Source organism: Vanellus vanellus (genome assembly GCF_965231255.1).
Source record: "Vanellus vanellus genome assembly, chromosome: 1".
NCBI lineage: Eukaryota > Metazoa > Chordata > Aves > Charadriiformes > Charadriidae > Vanellus > Vanellus vanellus.
The window spans coordinates 86,945,145-86,960,260 of NC_138905.1; the positions used below are offsets into that span (position 1 = coordinate 86,945,145).

The window sequence follows — 15,116 nt, forward strand, 5'->3', positions numbered from 1 at the left end:
GTGACAAACCGTACATTTAAGAAGTTCTTGGAAGATGCTGTGTTTTAAGAGGTATAAAGCACTGCCAGGTTTGAACTTAAACAATGCCAAGGCCTGTACTCTGAAGACAACAGATTCAAATAATTCTCACTGGCCTCTGTTGGAGTTGTTCCAGATTGTGCCAGTCATGCTGGATCAGAACCAGGCTATGCTCCTTTGCAATAGTCAAATGCCTCTCCAAATACTTCTCTCTGTTAAAAATTATCTGACAAATTTGTGGATACTTTAGGTAGACCTGTATAGAAAAACAAATTCAAGATGCAGATACAAGGTCAAGTTGTTGCATGTCATCTGAGCCCTGGTAACTCCACACATGTTGTTAGCCTGTCACAAATACATAGTACCTCAGTGAAATACACAGTTTCTCTACTTGGTTTGCCCAAATGATAATCAGTTAAGATCATGCAGGGAATTTTACAAACATTAGGTGAGGCATGACAACCCGTGATTACTCAATAGTGCCTTTGAGCTCATAGGCTTTTGGGAAAGCCTGCTCCTTTTGTATTGATACTGTGTGCTGTAAAATTGAGCAAGTTTGGAGAGGGAAAACTATTTACATCTGACCTCCTAGAATGAATTTAAGATAAAATTATAGCCAAACATAAATATATGCAAGTATTTTCATGCAGGGGGTATAATACAAATTTTCACAGAGGCTCTTCAGAATGTGATTAACTTATGAAGTCTTCCCACCAAGTTCACTAGCAATTAGTTCTCCTTCACAGGTTAAAGTCAAAGCCCTAAGTAATAAGGATGAATCTAAGGAAATGTTTCAGAATTCTATAATCGATTATCTTTCTCTTAATTTTACTTAATTGATTTAAACATCATCATCCATCAGGTTCCATCAGTCATCAATCCTTTTCCATTCTGTAGCTATTGTATGAACTGTATTCCAATGCAAATTGTGATATGTGGTGTTAAGATCATCAGAATCAAAAGGATACCAGTTGAATAGTTGTAGTGACTTTAAATTATTTTTTCTTTTACCTGCATTTCTTGTGTTTTCTTGTTCATGTTAATCGATTGTCTATATTTGTTGTTACACTAGCTGATTTTGCTTTGAGATTCCTTTTCAGTTAGTTTTGTCTTCTCCTTCCCTCAGACTCCCCCTCCTCATTCATCATCCCATTTGTGGTGTCTTTAGTGCAGCCCATCAAGAGTAAGCATTTTCAAAAAGCTTTTTCTTCTTTTAAGCTTTAGTGCCTAACTAAAGAGATGGTTGCTAAGAGATTGTGGAAAGTGTCATTAAGAGGGTCTGATTTGCTCTTTTCCTTACCTTCCATGCACAGGTTTCAGATCAGAATTTGTGAGTAAATGGGATAGCAGCATCCTAAAATATTCCTGTGCTGAGATTGTGACAATGGACAGAATACAAGGAAACTGTGCCAGTCCTGGCCCACCAGGAAATGCGGAGAGGAGCAGGACTGGAGAACAAGACTCAGGACTAACTATGTTGGAAAAAGCACATGAGTTCTTTCAGATTTGTGATGTGGAAGGCAAAGGCTTCATCACTCGTCAAGACATGCAGGTAAACCAAAACTGACTAGGTGAAATGCACAATGAGAGAAGCTCAAAATGCCCTTAATGAGTTGAGACTGGTTAATTTAGACTTAAAAATTGTAACACCCTCCTGATAACTTTAAAGAGATATCTAGGATTTAAAATAATCTCTTTGAAGTCTTACATAATGCTTGCGTTTGTTTCCACAGATGAAGCAACAAAAAAGTGGAAAATCAAAGTAAGTGAAGTTTAAAAAATGCCCCAGGAATTTAATTTCATTCTCGCTGAGAAAGTTGAAACTCTGGTAAATTCATTACTTTGCGATTTGCCGCAGCATCATGGATGTATTTAGTCCACCAATTTTATCCTGTTTTTTTCAGCAAAATTGTGTAAAGAAAGTCTTTCACTTTGGTTTCATCTGCCAGACAATGGTGAACTCTCAGCTGGATCACATATATATGTAGGAAGTATAAAGGAACAGTATTTTAGCATTATTCAGTGTTCACAATAATCTTACCAAAATGTTCTTAAATTGTTTGAGGGGCCAAAATCAGATTTGCTGAAAATGCAAGCAAAGCACTTTTAACTACCTATGTTGGAAAAGCAAAAATCTCATAGTAAATTGTTCAAATTACTAGCTCTCAAGAGCTTTCTGGGCAGTTGTGTGTGGCTGAGTTTTGTGATGACCAGTGCTAATTCTGCAAAGTTGAAAAAAGACAGGAGTGCAGATGCTTGCTCTGCTGTCGGCTTCACCAATATACTCACATTACATACATTATCTCACTGAAGTAACTGAATGCAAACAAACAAATATGTTGTTACTGTTAATTTTGGTAAATTCAGACCCATAGAGAAGTTAATGGATTATAATTTTATTATCTTTCCAAAACCTGAGTGGAATAGTTTTACCTAGTGAAAGACCTGTATATATATGTAGGTGTATATAAAAGCTATTAATATTTGTTTTTACAAGGAACGTAAAAACATTTGTTTCTGTTTTATTCTAAGTGTTATGCTTAGAGTGCTGATAAATTTATACTTCAGGTTCTAAAATGGATGTTGCAAAAGATGCAGTAGAAAAAGGGTTGCAAAGGGTTGCAAAGAACAGATAAATTACATTTCTTCTGTTTCACCATGAGTATTTGTTTACCATATCTGACAACTTCAGTATGTATGTAAGTGTCTGGTTCATCTAAATACAGAAATAAGGGTGCTCAGAACACTTGAGAAGATGTTTCTTTATATTTGCTTTTATTTCCTGCTGGTCCGATTAAAGATAATACTACCAATACAGACCTTTTTAAAATACTGGATTATCCTTATTCCACTCAACACTTTCGTAAATCAAGAGTAATTCAGCTGAAATCAATGTGGTTCCATTGACAAAAAAAACTGGGGTGAGACCCCTGTCCTCCATTTGACTTTACAGTAATCTAGTGACAGTGAATAAAAATTATAAATGAAAATCTTCTACATTAATTCCAGCAATTCAGAAACCCTGATTCTTTGAAGCCAGTGATAGCTTTCTCATTTTCCCATCTTCCTTGTAATTCAGTAGTGGATTAATAGAGATTTATTTGGACACCAGTGACAGTAATCTAGAATGTTTTCGAATGGATTTTATTAACATACAAAATAATGATGTTTTATAATGAACAACTGCACATTAGACATGTACTGTTATAGGTATTCATTATGCTTGATTAGAATGTCTAGTTATCTGCAATCTCTTTATAGCAAATGTGAATTCAAAATCAGTATAGTTGATTTTGATTGCACTTTTCATGATGTTCATTCCCTATAGCAAAGACGTAACTCAATAAAGTAAGTAATTTTTTTCCTTAAAAGGTACTAAACATTGATCACCTTTGCATTGTCTGAAAGCAAATTCTTCTGCCTGAGACTTGAAACCACAGCTTTGCACTGTGGGCCTTGAGGTTATCATGAATAATAAGAATTAGTGTTGCAAAATGTTTTGGTTTAATGCATATAGCAGAATTGGATTCAGATCTTGCTCTTAGCTATTTGACCTGTCCTTTTATTTAGCAGAGTAAAAGATTGGTGTTTTCAAATAAGTAAGCATAAAGGTCATGAAAGCACAAAGCACACTGGGTGGCAACGCAGATAATTTCTCTTAAAGCTCCAGTGGTATCTTTGGATATGTTTTATTTCTTTTCTTTTCTTTTTTTTGTAGTTTTTAAGAGCCTCATGTTGAAAGAATCTATGTATTTTTACATTAAGCCCAAAGTGAGCAAATAAACAAAAGCACGCCTATGAAACCAACAATAACATTTTGTTTTCCTAACAAAAAAGAAACTACCTTAAAATTTTTTTTGAAGAATAAAAACAAGAGATTGGGAAAACTTTGACTTAATCTTAGTAACAATGGTAAGTGTGGTCCCAGTTCATCAAAGTCAGTAAATTATCATCAGGGAGTTTAATGGAGCAAAATGTTGGTACGTTCTTCAATATCTCTTATTTTCAAAATTTTTTCAAGAAAATGCAAGTAAATGTGGTGTTTTCTACTGCAAAAATAGTATAATTCAGTTCAGAATTTGAACTCTGCAATAGAATGCTCTAGCTGTAGTTGGAGAAGCATGTATTTATCAGTCAGGTTTGCAACAAGACCCACAAGCAGTTGCACTGGAGTAGCAGGTGGGTCTGTGTTGTATCACTGATGGAATAACTTGTTTAGACTGGATTACATCAAGTTTTCTTAGTTTTTTTGGAAGCAAGCAGCAACGCACAATTAATCCTGTTCAGAAAGCCCTTTGGGACTATTTCAGATAGTTTAGAAGTTTCAGATGCTTTAGAAGCTTGGTTGCTTTTCCTTCTCAAGATCACCCTGGAATTCCTTTCATTATTCTTCCCTTCAACTCATACAGGTTTATACCCTAAACCCTTCATTCCAGGCAGGGAAGTTCTGGTTAATACACTCAGCCAATTCTTACCTTGGTTATATGGCCTGGTATATTGAATAGTGGTTTCTATTGTTCTTGGTTTGCATAAGATACTTTCTTTGGTGTTAAATCCCTTCCCCACAGTGGAACGGATGAGCACTTTTGTTCTGATGGTCTTTATCAACCTATTAGCTTGCAATTTTAATGTTATATATACAATAGGAGTTCAGGGAAGAGATTAAAATATTAACTAATAAAGCAGAAGACTTCACTAGTGTATATTTATATTGCTTCCCAAGTTGAGGAAAGGTTTTACTCTTCCTAGTGCTGTCTCCCAGTAGAAATCACGCTATTGTAGTTATTTGCCACTCCAGTTTCCTCCTGTTTCTGGGAATCTGTCTATACTGTTAAAAGAATTACAGTAAGACCATTAGGCCCAATTTTAAAGAAAATATTTTTTTCTTTTATGCCTGTCTTTAGATTCTTAGAAAAAAAAAAGTGATTTTGTGGAGCTATTTTGATGAAATTTTGTCATTTTTTGGTGTGAGCATGCTGCATTTCAGAAGTAGTCAGGAACTACATTTAACTCGTTACAGGAGCATCAGGTTTGCTCCTTGGACCATGGGGCTTTCTTAGCTTTATTTATTTATTTATGTACACATTTTAAAGCAGCTTTAATTAGGACAGTATACCCCTATAATGTTCTTGTTTAGGGAATCTCTTGCTTGACCTCATGACAAGGAAGGAACTAGGCATACAGTTCTGACGGCAAGTTTGTCCAGCTATATGATAATGAAGGCATTTCACTAAGATAATCAAGTCATCTCACCAGGATGCTGAGACTCCACCTCAAGTTCTAACTCTTCCCTATGTGATTGGAATATGTGTCATGAGGAGATTGTTCTCACTGATTTGTCGTAAAGGATTCATAAAGGCAAACAATGAAGTCATAAAGGCAAATAATGAAGTCATAAAAGCAAATGTCCCTCAGTTGATCTTGTTTTACTCTGTGACATATTTGAATTTTCACTCTGGGAAACAAAAGGGCCCATCCTTTTGTATAATGGATGTTCTGTAGAACCTAGTCGTCCTCTCATCCTGTAGTATTGGGTAAAGTTGCTGCGTGTTTTGTCGTTCCAGAGGCTGCATGCTGAGTTACCTCTTAGCCTGGAAGAGCTTGAAAAAGTTTTTGTTACATTGGATGCCGATGGCAATGGCTCGCTTACCCCAAAGGAGTTCACCACAGGATTCAGTGAGTTTGGAAAGCATGTCTCCTGTGTAGAGCTTTATTCGTATTCTGTACTCTCCACATCAATAAAGAAGCATTCTATCTTAACAGTACATTTAATGATGCACACAGGGAGCCAGACTATTTCCTAGATATAGCAGATATATGTAGCAGATGAAGAAGTGTTAAAATAATGTCTATAAATAGACAAAGGTCTCCAGGGTCTTTGTCTCCTGTGTAAGATGGCAAGCCATGGCACAATATGAGACATATGATGCAACCATCTGAATTACACCTGTTTTAAGCCATGGAGTAGATCTATGAACAAATTTTGGAAAAGTTGCTTTGGGGGGAAAAAAAATTGTGTGGTTTATTTCATATCAGGTCGTAAGACCTGAGAGGTAATTAAGATTATCTCCAAGATTAATGTAAGACAATGTTGAAAATGTGTTAATACCACTATCCTTACAGCTGTGGGAATGCTTTCTACAAGAAATTAATTCTTCAAGTCATGTTACTTTATTTCAAAACAAAACAGGGTAAGGCAATTATTATTACGGCGTGATTGGGGCTGATATGTTCTTTGTAACTCCCTGACTCTTACTGTCATGTTCTCTGTGTTTGTGAAAGGGTTGTTTTCTCCCCAGCTGTGACGTTCCAGATAAGATGACAATGTTAGTGAGACTGTTTGGTTGTTAACGCAGAATCATTTTTGTACTTAAATTTTAGCTCTGCTGCCTGTAAGCGTCAGGTTTAAGCATTTTCTCAAGAAAACTGAATCTCTTCTATGTGTGAATTGTAACATTAAATCTCCATTTAAATACTATGTATAGGCCCCGCAAATAGGACCTTCATTTTTGTTTGCAAATCATCAATCATTTGAAATTTTAATTCTCTCATGTCACACCCCTCCCATTTTAGAGCTAGATCAAGTATCTTAATAAAGAGTATACTTTAATCTGCAAATTGCCATGATTTTAAAATGAAATAATGTTTTACTGCTTTACTTTTCATAAGTAAATTATACATATTTCTTAGTTAATTGAACACTATTTTTGTAAGTAGTCCCTGCAAAATCAAAATTTTCTGTTCAGGGAGTTTGTAGGTGGCTTTTATCTCCAGCAGCTGCAGAGCCTGGGGATTCCTCCTGCCCAGCTGGTGGACCCCGGTCTGGAGGCCCAGCTGGATGTGGCCACTGCTTCCCTGTTTGCAGGTTCAACTGATAGTGAAGTTAAAGTTGTATCCCAGAGACACCCACACATGCACACACACACACAAAGGACATGGATGCACACTGCCACAGACAAGGTGCTGCCTTCAACAGCAGCTCTGTGTAGAATTTACGTAAAACGTAAGGATGGACAGTGTAAAGCCTGCTACATTTTAAGCTGCTACATAGGAATGACAGGTATTTTCCAGGGATCCAGGCTAGGTAGTCATACCTTTGGCTAGCTGATGATGTTGGCGTTCCTAGTAGAAGCAGAAGCTGTACTAGATAAAGGCTGCTTTAGAAAACTAGAGAATGGAGAAAGCAGAGTAGTGTCTGAATAAAACTTGTACTGCACCAATTAGTATAGGAGAATTGTGTTCATATCTGTAAATGATGGCAAATCTGAAATTTACTGTAACCTCTCTTTGCAACATATTCTGTTGTCTCTGTGGTCAACATGCTCTGCTGGGTGATAGGAGAAAAAAATGTGCGATAGAGTTGATAAAACCATAAAACCACACCAGTATTTCTGTTTCCTTGTGTCTATGGTGTCTTCTGTACTAGAATTTAGAATATAAGATCCTCTGCTGAAAATCTGCCTAGATTGCTTAAAAATTCTGACTTGCAGATATTCAAATAAAATAGCTGGCACAATTAGAATTTGATGGAATGTGTCTGGTCTTCCCGAACCAAGCAGAAGTGCATTGATTATTCAAGTGGCAATTTCACTTCTGCATCCTCACTGTACAACTACTGTACTTCTTTCTTCCTTTGTTTTTATGGTTGTAGCTAAAAAGCCTGTAGCTGTTTGTTTTAGTATTCTTTGCAGGTCTCAGTATTTTTGGCTCTCTTGTCTGTATCTATACCCTTTTTATCTCCAATTCTAAGATACTTTCAAGCTTCACCTGTTTGTTAATTTACTTGAACCCTTCAGACCGGTTGGTTTCAGTAATATCTATTCTTGCTTAGCCTCATGTGTAATTTTAACTGAATCAACTCATATGTCAATCCATGGTTATTTCTTATAGTCAATTCTTCTGTAGTGTTCTCAACACTTCCTAGAGCAAATACAAGGTAACATCATGTTTTGTTGGCTAGTGAAAAATTGTTGAGAACATCTCATAACTTTCATGAAAGTCTCTCATGACTATGATGTGGTGTCAATAGCCAGGAATAGCTGAATCACAGATTCACAGAGTGGTTGAGGTTGGAAGCGACCTCTGGAAGTCATCTGGTCCAAGCCCTCTGCTCAAGCCGGTTGCCTAGGGATATGTCCAGATGGCTTTTGAATATCTCCAAGGAGGGAGGCTCCACAACCTCCCTGGGCAACCTGTGACAGGTGCTTGGTTACCCTCACAGTAGAAAAGTGTTTCCTGTTATTCAGATGGAACCTCCTGTGTTTCAGCTTGTGCCTGTTGCCTCTTGTCCTGTCACTAGGCACCACTGAAAGAAGCCTGGCTCTGTCCTCTGTGCACTCTCCCTTTGTGTATTTATATCGATTGATTATATCCCTGAGCCTTCTCTTCCCTAGGCTAAACAGTCCCAGCCCTCTCAACCTTTCCTCACATGAGAGATGCTCCAGTCCCTTAATGATCTTCATGGCTGTTTGTTGGACTCTCTCCGGTATGTCCATGTCTCTCTCTTGTTCCGATAAGCCCAGAATTGGACACAGAACTCCAGGTGTGGCCTCCCCAGCACTGAATAAAGGGGAGGGATCACTTTCCTTAACCTGTTGCCAATACTCTGTCTAATGCAGCCAAGGATACCATTAGCCTTCTTTGCAGCAAGGGCACATTCCTGGGTTCTGTTCAACCTGGTGTTCACCAGGATTCCCAGGTCCTTTTCTGCCAAGCTGCCTTCCATCAGGATGGCACCCAGCATATATTGGGGCATGGGGTTGTTTCTCCCCAGCCGCAGGAATTTGCACTTCCTCTTGCTGAACTTCGTGACGTTCCTGTCAGCCCATTTCTCCAGACTGTAGAGGTCCCTCTGGGTGGCCACACAATGCTCTGGTATATCAGCTGCTCCTCCCAGTTTGGTCTCATCTACAAACTTGCTAAGGGTGCACTCTGCCCCATCATCCTGGTCATGAATGAAGATGTTAAACCGGACTGGACCCAATATCAATCCCTGGGGTACATGATAGTCACTGGCCTCCAACTAGACTTTGTACCAGTGATCACCACGCTCTGGGCCCAGCTATTCAGCCACTTTTCAGTCCACCTCCCTGAATGCTCATCCAACTTCTCATCAACAGCTTCTCTATTAAGGATCTTGTTGGAGGCCTTACTGAAGTCCAGGTAGACAGTATCCACCACTCTCCCCTCATCTACCAGGCCAGTCACTGCATCATAAAAGTTTATCAAGTTGGTCAAGCATTACTTCTCCTTGGTGAACCCATGCTGACTGTTCCTAATGATTTTCTCATTCTTAATGTATCTGGAAATGGTTTCCAGGATCAGGTGCTCCATCACCTTCCCATGGATCAAGTTTAAGTTGACTAACCTGTGGTTCCGTGGGTCCTCTTTCTTGCCCTTCTTGAAGACTGGGGTGACATTTGCTTTCTTCCAGTCTTCTGGCACTTCTCCTAGTCACCGTGATCAATCTAAGATTATCAAGAGTGGCCTCACAGTGACGTCTTCCAGCTCCCTTGTCACTCCTGGGTGCATCCCATCAGAGCCCACAGACTTATATATGTCTAGTTTATTTAAGTATTCTCTGGCCTGACTGATCCTCTTCCACCAACTGTACATCTTCCTTGCTCCAACCTTTCTCTATGACCTTGGGGTCCTGGGGTTCCTGAAGGCCAGCCTTGCTAGTAAAGACTGAGGCAAAGAAAGCAGTCAGTACCTCCACCTTTTACATGTCCTATGTAACCGAGTCCCTCATCTTGTTGAGGGACACATTTTCCCTAGTCTTCCTTTTGTCTCCTGTGCACTTTTTTTTTTTTTTAATTATTACTTTTTTTACATCCACCTCCAGATGCAATTCTGTTTGGTCTTTAGCTTTCCCAGCTTCATCCCTGCAAGCCCAGACAATGTTTCTGTATTTCTCCCAGGTTACCCATCTTTGCTTCCACCCTCTGTGTGCTTTCTTTTTGTGTTTGAGTTTGACCAGGAGCTCCTTGTTCATCCATGGAGGCCTCTTGGCATTTTTGCCTGGCTTATTCTTTGTAATGGAGCTCTCGAGCTTGGAGGAGGTGATCCTTGAATATTAACCAGCTTTCTTGGGCCCCTCTTCGCTCTTGGGCCTTATCCCAAAGGACTCTTCCAAGCAGATATTTGAAGAGACCAGAGTCTGCTCTCCTGAAGTCCAGGGTTATGAGCTTCTTTTTCACCCTTCTCCCTGCCCTCTGGATCCCGAACTCCACCATCTCATGATCACTGCAGCCAAGGTTTTCTTTTGACTTTCACATCCCCAGCGAGACCCTCTTTGTTGCTGGATACAAGGTCCAGCAGAGCACCTCTCCTCATTGGCTCCTCTGTCACTTGGAGGAGGAAGTTATCGTCAGTGCATTCCAGGAACCTCCTGGTTTGCTTAGGTCCTACTGCATTGTCTCTCCAACGGATATCAGGGTGATTGAAGTTTCCCATGAGGACCAGGGCCTGTGAACGTGAGGCTGTTCCTACCTGTCTGTAGAAGGCCTCATCCGCTTGTTCTTCCTGGTAGAGTGTCCTATAGCAGTTACAGGCCTTTGCCTGTCCTTTTTCAATCCTAACCTATAAGATCTCTATCAGCTCCTTCATCCATCCCACAGAGTACTCCATGCATTCCAGCTTCTCTCTCACATAAAGAGCAACTCCCCCTCCTCATCTTCCATTCTTGCCCCTCCTAAAGAGCCTGTATCCGTCCATTGCAACACTCCAGTCATGGGAGCAATCCCACCACATCTCCGTGATCCAATCTTTCCGTTACTAATAGAAATATCCCAAATAGATGAAAGAAACTACAGTAGGGGTCAAGCTTAGAGGAATTCAAGTGCATGTGAGTCAAATGGAGGGAAATAAGTGTTTATAAAATGAAGCTTTCTATATGCTGTTTGTACAGGAATTTGAGGCGTGCCTTTGGTCATGCACTAAAAAGAATGTTAAAATAGGAGGTACATTTCATTAGTAGCAATGCTGTGGTTATTTTAGATTCCTAACTTCTATTTAAGCATATCAAGAAATAAGGCCACAACATTTATAAAGTGCTTTTTGCTGTGATTTATGTCTTTTGTTTATGGAGATCTGAATTTTTTCAGTATATTTGTGAATAATGAGGTGAGTGATTTACTGAACATTAGACATTAAACTGGGCAAAAAGTCAGGCATAGAACTCAGAGATCATCGTGCCCTGCCTCATCCTTTTGTTGTTTCATTATACTCCCTTTTTGTGCAAACGAGCGTAGGTGTTTCCCTCACAAATTATATTTACTGTAAAAGTTCAGCTTTAGTATGTTGCTCTTCAATGACATTGCTTCTTATAGTAAGTTCTGAAAATGCTAACGTGTGTAATTTCTAATTCTTAGGCCAGTTTCTTTTGGGGCAGATTGCTTTGAATAATGAGATGATGCAGCAATCAGGTGAAACAGCCTGCCCACTTAAATGCAAAGAGACCATGAGTGATGATGAGGATGAAGAATTCCACTTTTCAAATCTGATGGATCGGCTTGGAGCTAAAAAGGTTTTGGATGAGTGAGTCTTCGCAGCAATAGTTATAGATTGTATGATCTTTTATGGTTTGGCTCTGGGTTTGATTTTGATGGAATCCAAGATGAATGATGAGAACCATGGCTGCTCGTAACACAGTGATTCTTTAAAAATCAATTTTCTTGGTTGCCAGAGTTGATAAAATGCCATTCAACCAACATTTCCAAGAGCAAAACTGTTATACTCCAGGCATATGAAATGTATGTTTGTGCCGTATGAAAGCTATACTGTTAACGCACTGTCGTAGCATGGGTTTTGAACATAGATAATTACAAGCACGTAATCCACAGATGCTACTGATTTTCAATCAAACAATGTGTGATGAGTGCTTTTTTGGCAAGGGCTGTGTTTAAAGTGCAACAGTTAACTGTAAGAATGTTTTCTTCCCTTTTTCTGCTTTTTCTCTCCTCCATGGATAATTGCATGCTGTGATTATTCTGATAACACTACCTCTTCCAGGACCAGGATGACTTACTCTGAAACACAGAACACAAAAACTATACTAAGAGCTTCTTGTGGGTTGGCCTGACACTCATTGGCCAATCACAATGAATGTTCTAGATCAAAAAAAGCATGGGGCAAAAATGGGAGAGAGTCTGGACAGATAGTAGGAATGGTTAAGAAATGCATCAGTGATCCTTACCATGAAGTAGAAGTCCTCACCAGTTCTTCTCTTCACCTGACTGCCTGTTACAGGAAAGAGTTGATTGGAAGTCACCCTGAAAGGCTTTCATTATGAAAATATTTTTGTCACTCACTTTTTTTAGCCTTATCCTCATTTTGTCCTGTAAATGTAGCACTGTTTGCTGGCTAAGTTCAGGCTTACAATGTGCATGGAAGAGAATGAGTCAGGAAGAAACAAACAAAGTAAGTTGTTTAGGAGAATTTTGGCAAAGTATTTAAAAACCCATTATCATTCACAGTTGAACATCTTTTTTCCAGTATCCACTGAACAGATTTGGAAACAAAACATTCTCTTGGTAAATCTTTAAATCACAATTTTCAAGATGTCCTGTTCTGATTTTTGTAACAGTCCCACTGTGGAATTAAAACAGGTTGAAAATTAAAGAAGACAGTGCAAATGCAATTTGTTAACTTGTCTAAGTAACTTAGGAGACAGGGTCTCATTAATTTCTCATGAGGAAGTGTTTTTGATTAGCTTTCCCACTGCCCTCTCCCCACTAGATTAATGGGAACTTCTTTACTTCTAAGAGAAGTGACAGGATGGTACAGCGTATCTCGTCTATCTGCTTTCTTATCCATTCCTTTTTAGATGAAGTGTCTGGCAAGGCACCCACTAAACAAGTAGTTCCTGTGATTCTCTGCATGCATGGCCAAACTTTATGATGCATTTTTTTGAATAAATGCAATTTATTCATCATTTTCAAATCTGGCACTGCTAAAGTAGCCCATGTTTTTAATAAGCCTTGTGTTCTGACTAGTGATGCTCTTTAACGCAACATGCTCTGAAGCCTCCATCCACTAGGATGCTGTGAACATTTATTGCAGCCCAAGAAATGTTCCCTCTTAATGAATCCTTTATGATCTCTTCTTTCAGTGAGAGTGATGTGAAGCAACTTTGGTTGCAGCTGAGAAAAGATGAACCTCATTTACTTTCCAGTTTTGAAGAGTTCCTGGTCAGAATTTTTTCCCAGCTCCAAGAAGCAGATAATGAAAAGAATGAGTTGGAATACGCTCTAAAAAAGTTAGTGCTTCTCTTTTTTGGACTGTTCGCATAGTTTTACAACAATCTTACCTACTATTTGAACCTTTGAAGTAAACAAGGTATTTCAGTGATGAACTGAGGACTGTAATCGCAATAGTTCCTGTAACATAACATAAAGAGTACCAGTAAAATTATTTATACTGCAGAACTGGCTGAAATTAGCTTTTCTCTTCCAGTTAACAGATTTTGTTGTTTGAAATTCTTTCACAGATGTCTATTATTGCATTGCAGTTTTAAGACAATATTAAGCAATTCACTTCTAGTTAAATCAGTTTGATTCCAGAGGACAGTCAGATTTACCACTAAATCTGATAGATTGTCTGTGTGCTTTGCAAACATTGCGTGCAGATAAGCAGTAAATCTGGATTAACTGGCCAGAGAAATGAGAGGTTTAAGATATTAAAGCAGCACAAAGCCCTCATACCAGTGAAAATGTAAGTTAACAGATATATATAAAACAAATATATGAAATAGAGTAAACAATATATATTGGGTTTATATATAAAAACATATATAATGTGTATATAAAAACAAATCTATAAAATACATAAAAAACAAATATATAAGAACTAAAAATTATTAGGTCATCCTTTAATATGTTGCTATCTAGAGGGAAAAAAATTATGATGCTATATCTAAATAGAATACAAAATGATGCTTATAGTTGAAGTTCTCTTGTATTTTTATTATAAAGTGTCACTTCTGAATTTCACATTCTTACAGATTGATTAATAAAGGCAAATATATTGTTGAACGTTTACTTTGTTTGTTCAGCACTGTCCTGGCTATTTTGAGAATGTGACAAGGCTTCTGAAGAAAGAAAAACTAAAAACATATGGTAATTAAAGACAATTGGTTTATATTGATAGCAACATTTTCATCTAAGTCTACAAATATGGTTTTAGCCTTCAGACAGCTAGTAATTTGTAAACAGCATAAAGACTAGAGATTATTAACAACCCTATGTAGTGACGGGTTTGTTTTGTGGTTTTGTTTTTTTTTTTTGTTAGACTCTTGTCAGTGTTTTTTGGGAACTGAATGAATAAATTTGTCTGTTTAATAGCTGTGATCAGCACAGAGGTACATGGAGAATACATTAGCATTACCTGACTTTTCTGGCTGACACGAAATCTCTACCTTGAAAATACATTGGTTTTTTATGCCTTTGTAGTAAAAACAGGTTTTAGCTATTTTCTTGGGTTTGTTGCTCCTGATAACACCTCTAATTTCAGTACATAGATCATTGTTTTGTTTGTAATCGATATCTGGAAGGAGCTAGAACTATCAGAGGAGTAATACTGTCTTTGGTGACAGTGGGGCTGAATGACTTATTTTACACTATATACAAATAACAGCAAAGCTTGAGACAAGACTATATAGAGGGGGAAAAATTTTATTTTTTATACCCTCATGCGTATTCTTAGCACTAAGATGCATGTGCTCACATACGCTGGCCAGGATTTACTGTGGGGTCACAGAAGATAAGAGATACTGCATATTGAGGTCTTATAATCATGGAATCACGGAATTTTCAGAGTCGGAAGGGACCTCTAGAGATCATCTAGTCCAACTCCCCTGCTAAAGCAGGATTGCCTAGAGCACATTACTCAGGACTGCATCCAGGCGGGGCTTGAAAATCTCCAGAGAAGGGGACTCCACAACCTCCCTGGGCAGCCTGTGCCAGTGCTCTGTCACCCTCACCGTAAAGAAGTTTTTCCGTGTATTTGAACGGAACTTCCTGTGTTCTAACTTGTGCCCGTTACCCCTCGTCCTGTTACTGGGAACCATTGAAAAGAGCCTGGGTCCATCCTCCTTCAAC

General features: G+C 38.5%; 1 protein-coding gene across 1 annotated transcript in view; it reads left to right on the forward strand.

The window, feature by feature from the left end:
• Positions 1-1,387: 1,387 nt before the first annotated feature.
• The window catches only part of CRACR2A (calcium release activated channel regulator 2A), a 64,754-nt gene continuing 51,025 nt past the window's right edge, over positions 1,388-15,116 (forward strand). Inside the window, exons 1-4 of the mRNA XM_082494859.1 lie at positions 1,388-1,570; positions 5,583-5,694; positions 11,391-11,556; positions 13,130-13,276. Coding sequence (XP_082350985.1) covers positions 1,403-1,570; positions 5,583-5,694; positions 11,391-11,556; positions 13,130-13,276 — 593 coding nt within the window. The 5' untranslated portion in view covers positions 1,388-1,402. The remainder of the gene's footprint in view (positions 1,571-5,582; positions 5,695-11,390; positions 11,557-13,129; positions 13,277-15,116) is intronic.